We start from the raw sequence: 23745 nt of genomic DNA, 5'->3' as shown, positions 1-23745 counted from the left end.
AAGTTGGCGAGTTGCACAAATATTTGAAAAATGTGAGTATGTTCTGAGTTGGGGTAGATCTAATGAAATTAAATTCTCATTTCAATTTGTAAAATTTTACATACTAGTATTTCAGTATTTCATTCTTTTGTGTTTATAAGTATTATATATAAGATGTAATATATTTGTACATGGTTGCCTCTTTCTTTTAACATGAAAAATGTGTTCATGTTTGTTGTTTCTATTGAACAGTTTGCCCCATGGAAGATACTGATTGGCTCAGTTTGCCCAAAGAGTGTTCCAGAATACAAATTCAGAAACAACTGGCCTCGCATTCCGAGGCTACGTTATTCTGCGAGTCCAGTGGTGCACATCTGATGAAAATTGACGAACGTTGGAAAATGGATTTTGTTGTTGAATTGCTACAAGCTTGTGAAGGTATGTTGCCTGGTATTTACAAATTGCGAAGGTTTTATGTCTAAATACGACGGTAATAAGGAACACAAAGAAAAGGGCAGACTTGACATTAACTTTTTATTTAGATATATGTGTCCATGACTTAATGTAACAAAGTGTTCCCCTTAAGTTAAGCGCCAAGTGCACTGTTGTCACATGAGGAAGGGCGTAGGTTCAAATTCTACTGGAGACTTAAATAGTAGAGATAATTTTTTTTTATAGTTTTTCGTACGTGACTCTAATTCAAGTTTTACACCCTGCGTGAACAACACGTTCAAGAACCAGAAAAAGCTCGGGAAAGGGAACATATATTGTAATTTGCAATATCCTTTAAAATTCTAAAATCACTATCAGTCTTCTTCAGCTCTCGTTTTAATAAGCTATGTAAGAGTAATTAAATATTGGTGAAGTTGTTAAATACAGACAAGGTTTTATGAGCAAAATGTTTCTGACCGCTAAGGTTGTAAAAACTGGTTATCAAATGTCAAAAGATTTTTATACATAGTGATGAAATATTTAAAACATTGCCTAATATATTTAAACAAAGATTGATTGAAAGTTATATGCAAGACTGGCGCATACCGACATTCAAAACAGCAAGGTGTTAGAGGTTTACTTACACTGCATAACAAATTTGTAATATGAAATTCATCTTGATATTTTACCACGTAACATAAGATTTTTCATTTCTAGATTAAGACTATCCGCTCATTGTCTTTGAATACAAACTTGTCGTTTTATTGAGTCGGCTAAAGGCTGAAAGCCTTTTGACGAGTCCTTGCTATCCAACGATTCTCTAAATGGACCGAATAACATGTGAAGGGATGTAGTTCCATTAGATTTCTCGAATTTCAAACAGTTCACTGCATGAATGAAGTTAAGTTGTGTCAATTCCCTTTGCTATGACCAATATACGATGTAATCTGTCATATTTATGACTTGTAATTGTGCAATTCTTGAATGTTACTCATTAAGCATAAATGTGCATTTTAAGAATTGCGCAGGCTTACAAAGCTTGGGTAACATCCAGCGAAAGACAAAAAATAGTTCCAGCAGGGCTCCAGATAAGATGCGTATTAGCGTAAATTACGTATAGAAATAATGCAAATACGCATGTCTAATAATTTCTAAGCGTATAAAAACGTATATAAAATTACAGAAACGCACACAATGCTTTTTTAAAAACAAAATCTGAATCGTCTGGATGCGTTAGGTAACATAGCCGATCAGCCTTAATTCTCCCACATTGAACGTAAACACGCATCGTATGATTTCTATAAACTTTGCGTGGGTTGAATTTTGCAGTCAGTAAACGGATAAATTATCGGAAGAAGAAGCTGTTACTGGTTTGTTTAGTTACTACTGATATTAAAAATGATTTTAATTCTTATTTTTCGAGAAATAAACAAATCGGCGAAACATTAAATTGTATTTTCTTGTAGTTTTTGAAATCGAAAGTAGATCGTCTATGTTTGGCGAAACGAAACAACTTTTTAATGAAAAGATTTAAATAAGAGGTAATTTAACCGTAAACTTCAATGTCAGATACTGCCAATCGCTGCTAAATGTCTTCGTATCATCACAATTTGTAAAATATATTGTTCAAACTGGAGAAAAGTGTAATCGTATCCGGATATAATATTTTGGGTAAATATCGAGCTGTGTTATGAAATTTTAAGAAAAAAAACTAAAAACAAACTGAAACTGGTAGACTATTCTGTCAGTACATCAATCATTAGCCGACTCAGGCCATTCAGGCCTTTGATTAGAAATAGACTGCCACGAAGTGAGAGACGTTGCCAATGTTGTAATACGCTTTATATTGAAGATGAGTACCATTTCATTTTAATTTGTCCTTGTTACAGTAATTTACGTAGGAAAATATATAAAGAAATACTTTTATATACGATCATCGATGTTCAAATTTATTGAGCTATTGCAAACTACTGACAAATCTCTATCATACAAATTTGCAAAATATGTTAAAGAAAGTTTGGAAATGGAAAATACAATCATAAATGTCTAGCAAAATATAACCATTCTCTATGTAAACTGCTTTTATTATTATTTATAATACAGTCGCAATAGATGTAATACTATATGCAATGTTTTACTATTAAATGTTATATCTATACATGTATTGATGATGTTCTATGTACATCTCTAATAGAATATATGTTCGGTTCAGTAATAATCGTCCAGCGGCGACTACATACTGCACGTCCAAGCAATTAACTTGATTCGAAGACTTTTATGCTGCACCAAACCTTTTATAAACTGATCGATGATATAATTATATCTCATGCTGCGCTAAACGTTCTTTTAAACTGTGATAATACGGTAATCATATCTAATAATTATAGCCGCTGCGTGGCGAAGTTTTCTCTCATATAATTGCAAATTAAAGGAATTTTATATGAGAGATAAACACTGATTGATTGATTGTTTGATTGAAATACTGGCATTGCTCTATTAAAATGGCATTTTGGTTCGGTTAAATAAGATTATCTGATATGGACTGAAAGCACAATTTGAGAAGAAATAGGCAATATCGATGTTGTAGTTTTGTAAAGAAATATATTATTTAGTTCTTTTGCCAACTGGTACGTTTAAGTTATCTAAGAACGAAATCGATGTTCGAAAATACTGAACAAAGCAGCTAACCTGTTATTTTTTATTTTGCTATTATCTTACAATCACAAAAAACCCACTTTTTACACTTGATTAGCGTAGGCTAACAACAATATCGTTGTTGATATTTCCAAATTTCAGTAAAAAAATAAGTCCTAATAATAAATTTATTAATTTCAAAGTCAATGACCTCTAGAGTTTGGCTAAAAATGATCTTTCTTTAAAATTGAAGTTTGGTCATGTTATTAACATTAGAGTATGAGTTTGTTTTTTTAAACTATTTCAAAAATGCCAAATCAAGAAAAAATCATGCCCGTGTGGGGAATCGAACCCGGGCCGCCGCGGCAATAAAAATTACCTGTGTTCATGACCAATTAACCACGGAGGAATACGTACTTGTCGGTCGATAAATATACTAGGGTTATTATAGCAGTAGCTTGATCTGGGACGATTGGATTTTGCCAAGAAGGATCACACAAGACTAGCAAGTGCCGAGTGTGATCCGACCAGGCAATGTCCACGAGCGCCGAAGTCATGCATATAAAATGAAAGTAGTCCGGCAGCATACAATACAAAAGGTACAATATGGATTTAACCGCCTGTTCGTATTTACTTGTGAAATACAAGTCGTTTTTTGGCAGAATTTATAAAGGTATATAATAAAAAACTGAATAATGACGTAGTCGACCTCCAGTATCTCGTTACAAACGCTTTTCAATTTTGAATAGAAAAATTATTAAAAACAACTTACTCTTATGTGTTTGAACAACATGTTATTTGTCAGTAACTTCATTTCAAGGCCTATTAATCCTAAGAGATATAGCAATGATTTTCTGATATGTAAAAATTTTCTTCAGTTTTGTTGTCGTACGATCCGGATGTTGATCCCTTTAAGACTTAAACCCATTTTTGAAATGTAATGTTTATAAATTAGTGAAATACGTTACCAGGGAAGAAAATGATAACAACAATAGAAAATCTCTGTTGAAAAAAAATAACATTTTCACATTGTATTCTTATATATAGCATTTACTCGTTTTCTCAAAACACTGTTTATTTGTATTTTTTTTTTTGCATACTGTTTAAAATATAAATAATGCCCCCTTTAACCATACACACACTGATGAAGGGTTTTACTTTTAAATATAGTAGATATGCGTTCTGGTAACCTATATATCCCTCTTAATCTTTGTTTTGTACTGTTACATGTAAAAAGGCATGTATATTTTAAACTTTGGGATATAGCATACCTTGCCACCATTGTATAAAAACTTACCTTAAATACCCTTTATTCAAAAGGAACACGCTGTTTATAGAAGGTAATCTGTCAGTGTATCAACCTGATTCCTATCCAATATATTTCAATACAATGGAAAAGTAATTTATCTAATAGTATTTTACCTGCAAAACATGATAATACAGTCATGCATCTAACAGTCCACAAGTTATTTTCTCACATTTCTACACGTTTGTCCCATATAGGAAACAGAGTCTTTTCTCTTTCCATAAGTAGCTCACCTTGTGAAATTATATGGGTTTTAACTATTATCTTCAAATTTCATGACATATTACTTCCTTAAAATGCTACAGTATAATAATGGTTTTCAAAGCGCAAGAGTAAATGAACTGTTCTGAAAAAATGCTGAATCGTAGCAATACCCTTTTTACAAATGCTTGATGGTGTAACTTTTTTTTATATTTATTTTCAGGTCTAAGAGAAGAAGAGTACTGGGTTGATGGAACAAATATGAATGCCACAAATTTCAACGCTCCTGATGCTTGGAGATTCTACGATGGAAGCCTCGTTCCGATGGATAAATATTTTTGGGCAAGTCACGCCCCTAACTCAGCTGAAACACAGCATTGTTTCAGGATAGTGGACAAACTGTGGGATGATATGCATTGTGACTTCCAGTACTGGTTTATTTGTGAAAAATGACAATTTCCATATCTATCTGTTATTTCCGGGCGGTAATTGCTTTGGTGCAAGCAAATATATTTAAAAAAGAAAATTAAGAAGGACTTTTAAAAACATACGACATAATATACACCACTCGTCGCCCTATAATTAACTTTTTAAAGGAATTTTCGATGTATTCGATTTATAGACACCTATCTCATTGAGTTCTGCTATTAAAGTCATCGCCTAATGCGAAATGTGTTAAAGCAAAAAAACTGTATATATTGTGATACCTTGGAGTTGAAAAGCGCAAACACGTGTATACGAAAATAAATGCGTTTTTGCTTTTATACAAAACATATAGTGAATGTATTCCTATTTTAATGTTTGAGGTATAAAAAGCTTTCTATTTATTTTTTATTTGTTTGTCTTGAACGAATTGTTAATTACGTTTCTAATTTTTTTGTTCTTTTGGTAGTTTTACCGTTTTTTATCGCTGAGTGTCAACACTATTTTGCTATTTATTTAGCTATATATAATGAATGAAAAACAGTTATTAGTACAAATAAAACTTTCATTCAATGCACATTTGTAAAATCATTTTTGATTATTCGATTGATGCAGCAGTCTATTTCTAGACTTTATTTACTGTGTTTCTCTCCTTGGAAAAATAGCCTTTAATCCCTAATTTGAGCATAAAATTAGCTACGTGGTTTAACTAACATTTCACAAACACAGAAATAACATCAACATAAACAGTCGTATAAAATATGCGATTAAATTATGCATCAAAACAGAGTTCCCTCTCAGCTTCCTTACAATAACTACTACAGCAAAAAACTAAACGCTTTTGTGCATTGTGCGAGAATAATTTATTCAGAGTGAGTCAAGAGTCAGATTCTGTAACCAATATTTCGACAAAACATTGCCATTTAATGTCCTCGTGATAAACATAACTATCAAAATTTTCAACCTAAAATATCTCCTTTACTGTTAACAACAATTCCCCAGTTATGCAACATTATAATTTTCACTGAGCCTTTTCATTTTTGTGAAAAGACTATTTTTAATGAAATTCGTCAAACTGCGAGCCGGCTGCCCAACCCCCAAATCCTATCTATATAGCTTTTTACCCTCATCTTTTAATTATTTCTTTAAATTTGGAGAGGGAGGAGGGAGGTAGTGATATCCAAATGCTGCAAAAAGAAAGTTGTCTCCACGCCCCGACTTCCTTAACTTATTATATGCGCTTGTCTGAGGTCAAAACATTCAGACAAATAAATATCAAGATATACTAAATAATCAGATAAACTAAACACTGTTGAAATTGCGTGATATCTAAAACATTCTAGGTGCTTACTAATATGCAATTTGCTTCTTTATGAAATTTCTTTCCTACACATAAAACGAGTCCACGCATAATCAGAAAATATATGCATGTTTTTCTCTACATTGAAACAACTTGGATTTTTTTTTGAAAGTAGAAGATGACTCTAGAAAGATATTGCAAGAACTGAATACTACCCTTATTACTTCCATTTATATAGCATAAAGCCACGCTCTTTGCTATACCAAAACTGGTTGTACATGTTTTGTAATGCAATTACAATAGGACAACAGTTTTACACTGAACCATGTAACGCAGATATAAATAAATAATACGCAGGTAATAATAAACATTTGACAGTCGAAGGTTTCAAAACAATTTAATGTAGCACATTCTGGATATATACATTAATTTGCAACAGGTAATTTGTTCTGATCATTCTGTGCTGTTTTCAGGTTACTTTTGATTCCATGGATTACAATATTCACAAATGTAAGAGTATCGGCGGCTGCATTTTCTGTCATTAAGTCTGTAATCCGGAAACACACGATAATGCAGTCGCAAACATACTCTGCCCAGTAACGGGCTGTTTGGGTTATCATTGTGCCAGAATGTCAGCTGTGACATCGGAATGTTTCTTTCATCTGTAAATTTCCATTCAGTCAAGTGGCCTTGCCTTGTTCCGCCGATCCAGTAGTCAGTTAAGTTTATCCTGTAAAATCAAGAGAAAGTTAAACCAGTTAAATTCAGAAGAGCATACATATTAGAGAGGTAGGTCTTGTATGCATCGTGATATAGACACTTTTTTCGAATACTTACCCTCGCATGACTTAAAAATATTGTCGATTGCATTAACTTTCCATTCTTTGTCAAGTATCACCAGATGTCCATTTGGTTCACGTTTACTGTGAAGTTCTGCTTCGCTCTGATTCATTTTTGCAGTATAAATCTGTAGTCGGAAGTTGATGTCAAGTTGAATTCTTCCATTTTTGTCCGGGCACTCTGCAATACAGGAGAAATCGTTTTAAATTTAAATGTACTTCCTTCTGAAAAATGATTAAATTGTTACATTAAAGCTATTTTCCACAGAACAATTAAATTTCATTACAGAAAAAAGAATGTTCCACTCGTACGTGGTCAAACAATATTGTTTTCAGTCTTAAAACAGTGAAACTTATTAAAACTGTATGACGAAACCACTAACTGTCGTCCACGACACTAAGCAATTACCAAAAAAAAAAAAAAAAATCACGCAGGGAAAACGAACACCGGATATAGCCCAGAAAGAGATAAGTTAACACATTATTTGTCTTTACCAGAGGTAAAATCTTGCTGTATTAACATTGTTTTTTACCGTATCTACAAATGAAACAATGCCTGAATCTTAAATTGGGACTATGGTGTATTGTATAATGCCTACGAGTTAGCAGACCATGAAAAATGTTACTTCTTCTCTGAGATGATCATTTCGAAGTTCACAGATGTTATTTACATGAATTATTTTGAATTAAAAAAAAGTTCTGAATTTTACGATTTTACAAGCGGTTGCCAAACTATTTCTATGTAACTTTTATATTGTTTAAGATATACCCTTAAAAATGTTTATCCTACAGCTGGGGTTGTTATGTTTTGAGGATAGTCTCCAAGTTGACAAATGTGTACTGAGGATAACACGCCAGAATGGGAAAAAATCAGTATCCTGATTGATAGTTAAACTGTATATGTACATTGTCTATTTCGAGCCTTTTAAGTTACTCCAGTTATTTGAAATATTTCTCATACTAGTGTCCAAATGGTGTGTAAATTATAGCAAGACGTATCACCTCGACGCTGGTACATACAAACGGTTTTATTGCAGATAAAATACGTACTGTTTTTGAAAACCAGCTGATAGGAATCTTTTCTTCCTAGTAAATAACTGTAATTTGTTTTAAGCTGAATATGACCGCAACAGCGTTTTCTGCCTTCTGTGGGCTTTATTTTGTTTTCTTAAGGTTGATACGATGTTCATCAAACTTTTCCGGTATTTCATGTGTATTTTGGAGGAACACTGGAAACTATTTCAAGAGGTAGCGGGGACAACTATAAGCCATATCCGACTCGCCAATTCTTGTGATTTCAGACTTCGTAGCTTACCAGTTAATCAGGCAAGCAAACCATAGCAAAAATTAACTTATGGTGGAAACATATTTAAGATAACTAATTTCCATTTTTTTTTAAAATTAACTAATAAGAACATTTTCAACGATGTTGATATACTGTTTTGTATATCTGATATAATGGTCACGACGCATTCTACCTTAATTTATGGTAGCCAGAACTAAATTTAAATGTGCCGTGCAAATATTTGCGAGTCGAAACTTAAAAAGCTGTGAAAGATTTAATTGGTAAACAAACACTATAGTTAACTGATCTATGCGAACTCAATATTGTTAATCCACATTTTAACTGAGTTGAAATTAAATATACTTATTTTTGTGTCTAATGTTTACACTGAATTGCAAATTGCATATTAGAAACTTAGGAAAGTTGCACAGACTATCAGAACGCACAGAACGCAAAGTATCTGTGTATGGAATAACAACTCAGTTTGACCAACCAGATATGGACAGTCGGATGAAAAGCATATCGAGGGGTCAAAGCGAAAGTGCTTTAAGTACACACACATATATATAAAGAAGCACTTAGAAATATTTCGCTTTCATCCCTCGAACTGAAGAACATCAAAACCATAACCCTTCGACTTAATAATCATTATCATAGTCTCTCTGTTCAAAGTACATCGTTACCTTGCTCAGTTCACTTAATAGCTATCCGCTGTGTAGTTGTTTATTTGCTTCGTCTATCCCGAGGACATCTTCAGGTCATCAAAAAGTATAAATATCTCCCTAACAACGAATCATGTCGTATTGATATCTTACACAAGTGTCGACGGTATTTTTGTTCTTATTTTCTATTTGTTGTTTTAAGTTTGAAATCCTACCAACTTACTGAACATTTGTGAACGATCTTGCAACTTTCATTTCAGGAATAAAATATACACTTCACAGAAATTTCATTAAATTCTATTAGAATTAGATGGTATCATGGTCAATGATATAACTCGTAAAATATTCCAGCCATTGTCTGTAAACATGCACAGCGAAAGAAGACAATAAAATTATTCAAAAAGAACTAATTTTCGTGTGTTCTCAAAATCACCTGAGGCATTGGTGATATATAATTGTTCTTTACACCCAATACATTATTGTGTCGACTGACTATATTATATTCCAACGCAGGAGGATTTTACTGAACACAGTTTCAAGCAATTGGAGACACCGACGGTATTCTTTTCGTCAAGGACAGTGTCACCACCGAGACATTTGCGTCCAGTCAGCGAATTAACCCTGCTATATTTAAACACCGAGGCAGACATTATTCCAGGACAGAAAAAATAGAGCTAAACTACATGTTGTTATTTTTTTTTGGCGGTTGTACTCTAGCAAAGGCTGATTTTAATCATAAAACATGTGAGATGATATGGAGAGTTTTATTTACTTTATCATCAAAGTTTGACTTGAAACGAAACGAAAACGTTCTATTAACATAAAAAACCCACTTAACATACTGTTTAATTTCTTGGCAGTAATAATGTGATAATGTTAGTACAATAATTGAGCCGCGCAATGAGAAAACCAACATAGTGGCTTTGCGACCAGCATGGATCCAGACCAGCCTGCACATACGCGCAGTCTGGTCAGGATCCATGCTGTTCGCTAACAGTTTCTCTAATTGCAATAGGCTTTGAAAGCGAACAGCATGGATCCTGACCAGACTGCGCGGATGCTGGTCGCAAAGGTTTTCGCATGGCGTGGCTCAATTATTTATTTTGATTCAAACTTGAACGGAAAAAACATGACGTGTGTATTGTTCCTACCACTCTGAAATCTACGGAAACATGAAGTGCTATTAAAACGAAGAAGAAAAACTGAAAGGGAAAGTGAAATGTACTGTGTGTTATAGAAAGTTCATGGAAATCAAATATTGCTATTACAGGTATATTTTTTTAAAATATCAACATATGAAAGTATGAGATTTTTGGAATTAACACAATTATGCTCATGCGAAGATAAAATAAAACCCATGGATCAGTTAACGTAGGTACTCAATGACATTGCAGAAGCCCGAGCAACAATAGAAACACAACTAAGGGCACGAAGATGCAGGATAGGGGATAATTATCAAACCTGTCCGTCTCTTTGGGATCGGGATTAAGGAAGACATGAGCGTACCTGATTTCCTAGAAAAATGTTTTTGCCGAGGCTTCTGTAATTATTCAGCTATGGTGTATTAGAATGCAGAAATTAAGTTTTGTAAGCATGCGCATAAGACGTCCCTTAAGTCCTTCAGTATATCAGACTAAATTATTGTAAATTTCGCTGCAAAAGTTTATACAGTCAAACTCGCTTTATACGAACTCATCCGGACCTGGGAAATATGTTCGTATCAAACGAATTTGTATTAATGAATGCTAACATCAGATACATCGTAGCCTGGCTGATGTGTGTGTTAATCCAGAACATTTAAGCGACTCTGTTGGTACGGAAGCCTATAACGGCCTTTTGGACTAAATACTTTCGTTTTGTTTATTAGTTTATACATTTTATACATATGTTAATATCATAAGCTCTATCTGGACCATGCATCCGTTACGTAGTCATTTTACCTAATCAATATAACCTAACATTTCTACACTTACAACTTAACAGCAATAACCAGATGCAGTAAGCTAAAGTTAGCTCGTCACGGAGAATATTTCTTTATTAATCGATCCCTTGACTCGCAGTATTTTGTCTACCTACTGAAAGAACTGTGTTGGTTCAAAAACAAAATCTATATTGTATAAACATACAATATTTTAATTACAAACAAAAGATAATGACCTGTACATTCGCTAATCCGAGAACATTGATAAAATGAAAAAAAAGGAATAAGGTCAGTAATTCGGTCGAAAAAATGTGCTTCCGTGGTGTAGTCGAAAGAAGTCCATAATAAATAGATCCTAATTTTCCCATTTTTTGCGCAAATTCATGTAGAACGAGTGCTTTAATCACCATTTTTCACTACTAGAATACATTCTGCATGAAATGAGACGGTTTTCATGTTCATACACCCCACATGGCAAGTTTTGCAGATCGAAATCGGAAGTAGGTGTTTATTGCGAGGACGAGAGCAAATATGCGCCATTTTTAGGGTAGCAGACCACAACTGACTGGCATTTCACTAGGAACTATATAACCCCCTATTTTCTTTTCATTTTTTCGTTAATTTGTGATAGAACTTCCATGAAAAATAGGTGTAGGAAAAAGTGATGTTCTCTAAAGATACGCAAAGACGACCTGAAGCTGTCGTTTTTTATATGAAACAAAGAAGGATTTGAATTACTGACCTTTAACCTATAAGAGCTGAAATAAGACTTTCTCGAAACACAACGCAATTAGTCTTAATAGTCATAGGTCGGTTGTATATGATATAAAAGGGTGTTTCCAATGCAAAATAATAGTGAAATTTGAAAAATTTTGAATTTTGACCATATTTTGAGTAGATGCGCCTATTCAGCAGCGATTTCTGGGATTAAAAAGCCAATAGTTTGTCTCCAGAATGTCAGAAAATGCACAAAATGCATCCTTCTGGGTCTTATTCATGACGGAATGAATGATATTTCAGAATCCAAGTAAAAAATAATGCAAACGAGAGAAACTTTTACCAAAATATACAATAAAAGGACCATAGGGCCAAAATTTAGCCCAGTAAATTGGTAGGGGGTGGCTTCTATTAAATGTCTATATTTCTCTAAAATCTCGAAATTTCACAATGAAACTTGGCAATATGTTTGGTATTACATCTTTCTTGAAAATAGAAATGAAAATTGTGTGATATTTGATAAGAAACATTTCTTATAGGAATAAGGTCAGTAATTCGGTCGAAAAAATGTGCTTCCGTGGTGTAGTCGAAAGAAGTCCATAATAAATAGATCCTAATTTTCCCATTTTTTGCGCAAATTCATGTAGAACGAGTGCTTTAATCACCATTTTTCACTACTAGAATACATTCTTCATGAAATGAGACGGTTTTCATGTTCATACACCCCACATGGCAAGTTTTGCAGATCGAAACCAGAAGTAGGTGTTTATTGCGCGGACGAGAGCAAATATGCGCCATTTTTAGGGTAGCAGACCACAACTGACTGGCATTTCACTAGGAACTACATAACCCCCTATTTTCTTTTCATTTTTTTCGTTAATTTGTGATAGAACTTCCATGAAAAATAGGTGTAGGAAAAAGTGATGTTCTCTAAAGATACGTAAGGACGACCTGAATGAATCGTTTTTTATATGAAACAAAGAAGGATTTGAATTACTGACCTTTAACCAAAAGGAGATTCATGCTTCAGTGACAGGTTACAAAATGTAACAGATGCAAAAGCGAACAATTAATCTTGTACATTATGTAGATTAGAATCAGTTTAATCAATTAACGAGCATGCCTACCGATGACCTAAAAAAACCACAGCATTTTAAGTCTACTATGTTTTATAAAGAATGCAAAATATGTATGGCTTCTGTTATGTGTACAATGTGAAGTACAGCAATTTTTAATAGTAAATCTAAACCTGATTCTTATGGGATGCCGTTTACAAAGTTCGAAAGATGTTAGATAATTGCATTTTTCCAGTTGTATTTTGTAAAATTACAAAACGTTTGTTAAAACAGATTATGACACGACTGTTTTAAGACACATCACATATTTGGTATTCAATGACATTACGTTTTTGTCTCGGCTATTTTAAATTTAATATAAACTTTCGTCCGCGTCACGAAAGTTTTGCCTGTAAGCAGGTTTCTCTTAAACTATTAAGCCTGGTGCTGTCTAACTTCAAACACTTATTTGACATTATGGGATGACCTCACAGTGCAATTTATAGAAATCTAGCTTTTATTTTGTCAAACTCATGCCTCTTTTTAACTAGGAATTTCAGGTTAAAGTTTTGCATAGACGCAAGCTTCTAAAAATCCGCTAAGACAATGCTTTCGACTTCTTGGGGCATCATGCGATGACCTCACGTGGTAACTTACATAAGTCTAGCTGTTATTTGTCGAAATTGTGCCCCTTTCAGACACAGAAATCTTGTGAAAGATTTGCACATAATCATGTCTTGTCAAGAATTTCTTGATCAAATGTTTTCAGATTCTCCGCATGTCTTTGACATCATGGGATGACCTAATATTGCAAATTTAGTCTGCCCCTTCCTCAGCTTAGAACAGAAATAGTCGAGTTCTCTGGCATAACGCAGTTCTGTTCTCTTTGATTGTGATTGACGGCTACTATATGATACGCAGTTCCTAAGACTTATTAAATCGGAACTGAGTTCTTTTGACATCTGTGTTCTGGCCTGATTTGTTAGGCCCTTACTTGATGCTCTTCTTCTACATGCGTTTATAGTTCTTTAGGCTTGCTTTTGATACATAAAGATTTTTTTTTGGTTTTCACATATCATGCATTTTGTTACCTTTATTTGTGTTAGAGAGTCACCTTAGGGGGGACACTTTTATTTACTTTTGAACAAGGTTGGATGGAGAGTGGATAAATAGCATATCGTAACCCGGTTTAAACATCCCAATATAGTTTTGCAACTGACAGTTAAAGGCGTTGCCCTATTGTGTTGCTTAAATTAAACAAACATTGCTACTGGGTTGCGGTTTTATGTCGCTTTTCTATTGGGTATTTATCATTTCATTTTATTTAAGGATCCCAAATATGGTATTGAAACATTCTTGTCTATTATTTGGTTTGAAAACGTGTATCAACATAAATGTATTTATTAGCCTTTTTTCTTATTAGTGTTAACAAATTGAAATACGGTGAATACTGTTTTGGCCATAGTTCTACTGTATACCTGGTGCTCATGTGGGTTAAAAGCAATCCACGGGTTTTAGACGGAGAATTATGCTCTCGCTAAATGAAGATCGACACAAAAGCAACGCCAAAACATACAATTAGATGTCGTACCTTTCTGCGAAGCGGAGGAATTTACACAAAGTATTGCGCATTTAGTGCTCGAACGCTGTGGATGCATTGGTCGAGAGTGCTAAGACGCTTTCCTATGGAGGTGAAGGCCCCGGGTTGGATTCCTTGCTACTCACATTGCGGCGTGCAAGGCACTTTATTACGACTGCCTCAGTCGACCCAGCTGTGTATGGGTACCAGCATATTGCTGGGGGTAAGGTATTATAGGTTTTAACTGTTCTTAAATTGGGTTGCTCAAAAGCTCTACAGAGCTTATGTTCATTCATTGTTTCACCAAGCGAGAGTAAATAAAATTTATTTTCATAAGTTGACACTGTTTTAAGTCTTAAAATAAAGAAAAGCCTACAACAAGCATTTAGCAATAACAAACTTAATTCAAAGAAAATTAATAAATGCAGTACTACAGTACCTAAAACAAAGAAGATAATATCTAAGCACTGTTCGTGTATTTTTAGCTTTAATAAAGTTCCAAACAGTTAAATGCACGTAAGACACATTGTATTGACACAGATAGTAATGTCAAACACTTTAAACTATTTTGATAATTAGTCAAAATATAATCCGCACAGAAACCTTTTTTATATGAAATCAAATATTCTGGAAATATTTTTGTCTATGTTAAAACTTTAATGTGAAATAAAACTATTACCTGATAAGAAAAGCATTGCTTACCAGAATTTGTTATCAGGTGTCATTACATTTTACAACCTTAAACTACATTTTGTCTTCCTGAAACTTTGTCATGTGTTCAAAGCGCAGCAAAAATCAATTTAAAACAAACAACAACAACCACACAGTACGAGACTCAGTAGTGTGACACAGATTGATAAAATCCTGGTAACGATGAAATTACGGCAATCACACTATTTTCATTGATCGGAGGTTTCAAAACAGGTACCAAAATGTTTTTAATTACTAATTAATTTATCTTTGTTTAAACAGGATTTTATCTAAATGTTGAATCTACTTAAATATATTCGAATCGTTTTTAAGGTTACTCTAAATATGTCAATTCCCCATATATCAATATTCGCAGATGTATGGGTTCAAAACATCACATTTCCTGTCATCAAGCCTATATCTGTCAACAGTACCACGGTATTTCAGTCGCAAACAAGATTTATTCTTATTCGGACTGTCTGGATTATCCATGTGCCAGAATGTTGTCTGTGCCATCGGAATGTTTCTGCCATCTGTAAATTTCCAATCTGTTAGGATGTTTTGTCTTGTTCCGTCAATCCAATAATCTTTTAAATGATACCCTGTAACATATAAATGGCAAAGTTCACAAGTGATTATTAGAATGTTTTGCAATGGAAGCCAGAACAATAATCTTATATGTCTGATTGTATCACACAGATGTTTCCCCGCCCTTGGGAAAGCTCTGATGAGAAAGCTCTGTCCCTCAGTTTCTCATTCCCCGCTTTCCATTGGGCTGAGAAGATTCTGTCAAGCATATAAGATCTTTAGAATCAAAACCCGCAATCTGCCAAGATTTCCAACTATTTTTTTTCTGAGAAAAGCCTCAGGTAAACAAACGAGAGGGTGATACATGCAGACCGTTATTCCTGTATTATGATATTTCATATAGAACGATTAACCATCAATACTGTTTAGTCACTTAAATAGTCTATAATTCAACGTTTAATTTTAAATATGCAGTTAAGATAAAGTTTCATTATCAAACTCAGTTGAGACTGAAAATGTTTTGTGAACATGAAGCACGTACTTGGGTAAACTGCCATTATTTTTCAAAGTTTGACATGTTGAATAGATTCTTTAAATACAACGTATATTCATTGAACATTACCTGTACATAACATCAACGTACTTTCCACTGCATTAATTTTCCATTCTTCATCAAAAATCACCAGATGTCTATTCGGCTCACGTCTACAGTCGAGTTCTGCTTCGGTCTGATTCTTTTCTGTTGTATATATTTGGAGGCGGAAGTTGACATCAAGTTGCATTCGTCCATTGTTGCTTGGACATTCTGCACATTAGAAGACAGTATTTAGCTTAAACATGCTTAAATCTTTATGAGAGTACAGAGATATTATTTCTATCTTTAATCTAGTTCTAAAAATTATCGATACATAGTTTGTACAATGCGATTTTTGTATTTGACCTCAGTGCCCGACAGTTTTCTTTTTAAAAGTTATAAAATTAGATCGCTTAATCATTTTTCGTTGAGAAGAACTATAAACACCACATTCTTGCATAAAAAACTACTTTTTTCACAGGATCCGCCCATGTATTAACGGTAGAAAAATCGTGTGCAAACAAGTCAATTCACGTGCTGTAATACATGATTATATTTTTGAAATGCTTTGCCAGGGACGTATATGTATTTCTGCGCAGATTGACATCTGGTATCTGCGTCCTGTTTCTTTCATAATAACGTCTTCTTGTAGCATAAAAGATGCAATCTAATCCATTGTATGTTTTGCTGTATCAGTTACCAACCCCAAACGCACTGCCCCCAACAATTTACGTACTCGCTTCTCCCCTTGTTTACTCCCCTTTTCGAAGTTAGCGTCAATTCAATTTTTCCGATTACCGTGAATATATAAGAATCGCGTGTAACTTTAGCGACTGTTTGTTTTTAGGAATCATATTAATGATTTTGATAAGCATCAGTAAGGATGTTTGTATCTAATTTCTCGAAGAATTTAGATAAAAAAATTTGAAAGCTTGTCACCACGTTCGTACTCATCCGTACTTGAAATGTGTTCGTACTCAAAATAACTTGAATAATATTATAAAGTTATTCTGTTTCTGTTTACCATATTTTAAGTAATATGAAAAATTATTGGAAATGTCATGTTTGTAATAACGAGATATGAAAAATCGTTTAAAACTTTCAGTACATGCTTTTCGTAGTGTTGTTGATTTCTGGGTCCTAGCTATGGATATTTAAAACATGTTTACCGTTTAAAAGAACAACAGAATGGTAATTAAAAAGGTACCGGAATCCTAAAGTCATCATATATGAAAACAATACATTTAATCGTCGTGTAATGCTTTTTATGCAAGAATAGCGACAATACACGTTTGTTTTGTGTATTAACGTCTGCAGATGTCCTTGGGATATGTTTATATGACCTCGACTTCCGCTCTCGTACGCGGGCTTCTGCAGACGTTAATACACAAAAAACGTTTATCATCCCTACATTAAATCTTCTTGACACTGCCTCTACTTCAAAATAAGTTCGAAGATATTTTCCTTGCATGACCTTTAAGGTTGGCTGGATTTCCCGTCGTCCGTTCGTTTTCTTTACAAAACTTCTCCTACAAAACCGCCAAGCTAAATTCAACAAAACTTTATTGGAGTGTTCCAGTAGTTTACCCTTGTGGGATTTCTTAAGAATTAGGTCATCCATAACGAATTCAATTAATGCCATGGCAACCAGAAAGAAATCTTTTAAAAGTTTTCTCCCAAGAAACCACCAGCCTGATTTTCAAATAACTTCAAAGTTAAAGAATGCATCTTGTTTGACTCTCTACTAAATTCTTTCTTATCATTCAGTTACAGAGTGCCGAGCTGTTAAGGTCGCTGTCTCCAAATCACCTGCCCCTCACTGATTCTCCCCAGAAATCACTGGCTCAGTTTCAAAATAACTTTTCATCGATGTTCCTTAGGTGACTCTTTACCAATTCTTTCAAGTGAGCGGGGACAGTTTCCTCAAAATTGCTGTAAGGTAATTTTCAAAAGTCTTCTCTTCAGAAACCGCTGATACGATTTCAAAATAATTTCACAAAAATGTTCCTCTACGTAACTCCTTTACAACATGTGGATTTGTTAAAAAGCACGCCTGCCTAGGGGCGGATTCAATTTCCTATATATGGCTATACGGAAAACGTTTAAACTCTTCTCCTCTGAAACTGGTGGTCCGATTCCAAAATAATTTACACATATTTTCCATAGTAACCAACTACCAAAGTCCTTCAAGCAGCCACCAACATTGACCGACCCATTCACTTTTTTTTTACTTTTTGGTCGTTAGTTTATACATACTTTATTTTAAGTCAGTTGTGAAGGAAGTTCTACAACTTATATTAATCACTCTCGACACCTCATTCCTGATGGAATCCATCGCCACGAGGGTATGAGAGAAGAGAAGCCAGTTTTGGTCGTTGTGTTTCTTGATATATTGTCTCTTAGTACCATGTATAAAGCCTACTTTTAATTCATTGTGTTTCTTATATCGTATGACGTCCAGATTTCACCCAACAACCCCCATCCAACTCACAAAATAATTATTTTTATTTTATGCTAACTAATGAAATACTGTATTCTATCAGTTAAATATTTTCATATTTCATCACTCACACTGTGAAAATATGAAATCTATATTTTCACACTGTGAGACATATAACTCCACCCCCTCATTATATTGTGTATGAATTTTAAATTATTTGCTTAAAACAGGATGAAAACTGTAGTCGCACTTTGTTCTTTATAGTTTATTTCTCGATTCAAATTATTTTACTTAAAGAGAATTTCATAACGTTATGCAGCAAAACATAAAATAAAATGGAACTTTATGCTGTATTCGTCTTTATAACGTCACAGCACGTCTGACGTCATATCTGTTTACGCGCGTCTGTTTCCCGCACTGAGATTAAAAATAGTTGCAAAATGCAAATCTCAACGTAATTGAGCATAAAATAAAAAGAAAATTTGTTTGTTTTCGTGAATATGGAATATATCTCACCTCGAAGTGAGAAAATTTTCACATTTTCACTCGCGCTACGCGCTCGTGAAAATATTTGAAATTTTCTCACTTCTCAGTGAGATATATTCCATATTCACTCAAAACAAACAAATATCCTCTATCTACTATTTCTTGTAATATTTTCACTATCCTCATTTTCATATTATCCGTCCGTATTTAGTGGAAATTTAAACGATATTCTTGTTAGAAAATAATTTGTAAATTTGTAAAGTTTATTTCAAATACTCTAAATTTGCATATTTACAAAACCATGAGACAAAACAATCGCAAACATACATTATATATAATCACGCACTCAAATGAGGGCAACAACATGTCAATAGAACTATCTTATAAGAAAGTAACATTTTCAACGCGATCTGGTTTGATCTAATCGTAACCATTTGACCATTAGGCATAAAGAGATGCCACGTGGATATTAACGGGATAATTAGTTAATAACTTTAAAGACATTTCCTCAAATGACCCCTACCAAAACTGTTCAAGCAAGCTGTGAGCGATTTACAGTCCCTTTATTTAAAAATTGTAAATTGAACATTTGCTTCGTTTTGATGGGTTTTGATTTAAAAATTACAAACACAATTTTAGCTTCTGTACTTGAATGGTTTAAGCAGAAAGTTCTAAGGATTCATGTGGACATTATTTCAGTCATAGGCGGGCACCTGGTTAGAATCTCCGCGTTTCCGCAAGCTCGCTGGTTATCCTCATCTCATGTCGAAAAAGATAAATGATTTGACGTCAAATAACCACTCGGTCCTTATATTACTGATAAATTCTAATAGCCACTAAATGATCCTTCCACCGTGTTACACCGCTCATAAAGAAATTTCCAAAAGTTTCGTTATGGAAATGTATGCAGAAAATAGTTTTAGCTATAAAAAAGACTATGTCCATCACATAGGTAAAATTATCAGAGATTTTCTTTGGCAAGACGTGTATTACAATATAATTTAACTGGTACTTACCATCAAGTCTGAAAAACAGTGAGTTTTCAAAATTAACCGAGTCAACACTGACGTATATTTGCTTTTTGCATCCAATACATTCTTGCGTTGATTGTCTGTATGAAACTCCAGCACAAGAGGTTTGTCTTGAACAGAATTTCAAACACTCCGTGACGCTTACAACGTTCTCTTCGTCAAAGACAATGTTACCGGCTGTACACAGTAGGGGAAACTTCCCGTTCGGGAAATCATTTATGGGTTTTTCCCTACTTCCTGAACGGGAAACTTGTTACTTTTTATAGTAACATGCTTCCCGTTCGGGAAGCAATATCGCAAGTTTTAGACCCATTTCATTTGAAAAAGCCGGTGCATAAGAATATACACAAGATCTGCAAATTAGATATGCCACATTAAACTTGAATGATATATCTAAATTTCTACCGTTCACAATTTTTTTAAATGTCTTATTGAATTTTTTATTTGACAGTGAAATTGACCATTTTCTTCAGAAATTGCTTAAAATCAGAGTTTCCCGAATTGGAAACCTAACTTCCTGATCGGGAACCCTAGCCTTTAAGTTACTTCACAATCAGGAAACTGAAAGCAGACATTCAGAAAATTTATTCTTTTATTTTGTTATAAAAAGCAATTGTTTCAAATTGCAAGTTTTCAGGGAGTTGTGATCCTGTAATTTGATGTGTCTAGTGACCCAGGATTTTAACACTCATATGAGTTTGGGTTCAAAGGCAGTGGATCAATTATTTGAATATTTACTTTAGACACATTTCAAGATCTTGTGTTGTGTGACTCCAACATAATTGCTGATGTAAATGTATTTTTTTCTCCTTTTAGTTCGTCTGTTTTTTTGTTGTTTTTTTTTAATCTATGAGGTATTGTCGTCACTTGATCGTTGGCATTGGTGTCTGCATTTGTTAAAAAGTTTGTTTAGGTCCACTTTTTCTCAAACATTGTAAGGGTTACAGCTTTAAAACTTTGCACATTAGGGGACTATGTATGCATAGAACCACAACTCTGATATGCATTTTGATAAAATAATTGCCCTTTATTGTACTTGGAAATTTTTTAGTTTCTTGGTTAAATTTTTTGTTTAGGTCAAAAACTATAAGAGCTACAGTTTTGAAACTTTGCACACTTGTTTATTATCGATCATTAGGGACTATAAAGTCTAATAAAGAACCATAACTCTAATCTGCATTTTGTCAGAATTACGGCCATTTTTGTAGTTTTAGAAAATCCCAACTATATCTTTTTAAGATCTCTTGTATGTGTTACTACATAATACTCATGTTATTTCTTTACTTTTCTGTTGTTCAGTTTTTATCATTTTCAGTACTATCAGAGAAATTCAACAAATGCAGATCTCTGCTCTTCAAAAATAATCTTCTTTGCTGAAAACAATGTACAAATATTCATAATGTGGGTCATAAATTGAATCATAATACTGGCCTGTTTTGTTCTTTACAGCTTGTTTTTATAAGTTTTCACTACATACTGATGTTCTGAATTCAAACCTACTGATGTTCTGAATTCAAATCTACTGCACAAAATGATGTTACAACTTATGTATTAACTTTGGTATCAGTTTTAATTGACGATGTTTTTCCAACTATTTGATCATTGTTAAAGGCTCCTATACAGTTAGACAGAAGAAATTTCAGTTGCTAAGTTCCCTGTGATGTCAGCCACTTCATTAAGGTAAGGTAGCAACCAGATGAATAACATGAGCTGTCCATAAGACAGCATGCTCAACTTTTGTCAGTGCTTGACTCTGAATTAGAGTTTTGCAAGTACAAATTTTAACAGTCAAAATTCCAATCAGAGTTATAAGGATTGTTTTTCCTAGTGATGACTTTGATAGTAAAAAACTATTTTAATTTTCAAGTCAAAATCTTTGATAGTAACAGAGATATTTGATTTCATCAACAACTTCTACCAAAAAAAAGTCTAAGTTAAAAAAGGGCATAACTCTATCAAAATTCAAATCAGTGTTATGGGGATTGTTTTTCCTGGTGTAGACTTTAATAGCAAAAAACTAGTTTAATCTTTGATAGTAACAGAGATATCTTTATCAAAAGCTTTTACACAACAAAATCAAAGATAAAAAGAGGCCTAACTCTGGCAAATTTCAAGTTATGAGGATTGTTTTCTGGTGTAGACTTTGACAGTAAATACCTGTTGTAAGCTTCAAGTCAAAAACTTTGATAGTTACAGAGATATTTGACTTTATCAAAAACTTTAAAGTTAACAAGGAGAATAACAATATCAGAAGTCAAATCAGAGTTATGTGGATTGGTGTAGACTTTGATAGTAAATAACTTTTTGAAAACTGATGTCATATTTTTTTTTTACTTCTCTTTTTAGGTTTAAAACAGTCTGAAAGAGCATTTGTCGCCTTTGCATTTGGGTGTGCAGAAAAGGAGGACATATTAAGAGATTATAATTCTATATCAGTTATTAATAGAGACACAGAATCCTTGATTAACTTGGATTTTGATAAAAATAAAAGTGAAAGAAACAAAGTAGTTAATCTTTTCTTGAAGGTATTACATCTGACACAGTGAAAACACAAAATACTGTAAAAGCATGTGCTGCATTTAAACAGATTTTCAGTTTCAGGTAGATGCATCTTATGGCCCTAGTTTTCTTTATGTTTAATGTTTTACAATATCAAGCAGCACAAGGTTAATTGTCTGTCAGTATTGGTTCTAATCTTTAGCTCGATTTTTAAAAGAAAAATGTAGAGCTGGCGATGGTATCACCCTTGATTAAAGTTTTTTTTAAAGTCAAATATCTCTGTTCCTATCAAAACATAAACTAGTATTCCAAAACAATATATACTCTGAAACCAAACCATGAGCTTATAGGGACTTGTCACTGTTATATTTCTATGTCATTATAAGTAAACACCTTTCATATTTTATCGTTATGTTTTGTAATACAAGTACATGTACTGTTATATTATCATGTATAATAAGTAAGCTAAAGAACAGACTTTAATTTAATAATATTTTTGGTTCTAGCATATGACAGTATACTAGTATGTCATACTGTTTCCTTGTCAGTTGCCTTAAAGCTACTTTTTCGAATATCTTAAGTTTGTTCAAAAATTTTCAATTTGAAAAATACATTTTGTATCACCTTGACAATCGATTTTTTTTTTTGTAAAATATTCATGTGAAGAATACAAACAATCTGGAAAATCATTATGTATCCCTCGTGAACAAAATCAGAATTTTACATTGAAAAACATCTCGCATCGAATATCGTCCTGCATTTGGTATTTCTAAATAAACATGTATCACTTTATATCAAACTAGATACTGTGAATTTATTACTGAAAGAAAATTTGGCATCAATTAAGGTAAAAATGTACCTGTACACGTACATGTGTTCAATAGTATCGGTCTGTGTTGCTTGATCTACTTTCTTTGCATTCTGTATAATAGTTTTAAAGTTTTCAATGTAGGAGACACAGCCTTTGCAATATGACACTAGTTTTGTGATTTTCTATTTTATGTAGTTTATCAAGTTTTTTTCAGATCTCCCTTTGAAATGTTTCTTCTGGTTCTTATGACTTAGTCTGTCTTGATATTCCATTTAGTATGATAAAAAGAATTTCCTGATCGGGAAGTTTGGTTTCCAAATCGGGAAACTCATCTTTTTTGCAGTTCATTCGGA

The 23745-nt window shown here is 33.4% G+C and overlaps 2 protein-coding genes across 2 annotated transcripts; one reads left to right on the top strand and one right to left on the bottom strand.

Annotated features, from left to right (window-relative positions):
* The first annotated feature begins 239 nt into the window (after positions 1–239).
* Positions 240–5032, top strand: LOC128547761 (snaclec alboaggregin-A subunit alpha-like). The gene is made up of 2 exons (XM_053520911.1): positions 240–417; positions 4776–5032. Exons 1-2 carry the CDS (start codon positions 240–242, stop codon positions 5003–5005), a joined length of 408 nt encoding a protein of 135 aa, XP_053376886.1. The 3' UTR covers positions 5006–5032.
* Positions 5033–14661: 9629 nt separating this feature from the next.
* LOC128547947 (uncharacterized) lies at positions 14662–16608 on the bottom strand. Its single transcript, XM_053521902.1, has 2 exons — positions 16174–16608; positions 14662–15625 (listed from the first exon to the last, which is right to left on the bottom strand). Exons 1-2 carry the CDS (start codon positions 16331–16333, stop codon positions 15387–15389), a joined length of 399 nt encoding a protein of 132 aa, XP_053377877.1. The 5' UTR covers positions 16334–16608; the 3' UTR covers positions 14662–15386.
* Positions 16609–23745: the final 7137 nt, after the last annotated feature.

This window comes from Mercenaria mercenaria, chromosome 13 (assembly GCF_021730395.1).
Source record: "Mercenaria mercenaria strain notata chromosome 13, MADL_Memer_1, whole genome shotgun sequence".
Classification (NCBI taxonomy): Eukaryota; Metazoa; Mollusca; class Bivalvia; order Venerida; family Veneridae; genus Mercenaria; species Mercenaria mercenaria.
The sequence above is the reverse complement of the archived record's forward strand: the minus strand, read 5'-3'. Positions and strand labels throughout refer to the sequence as shown.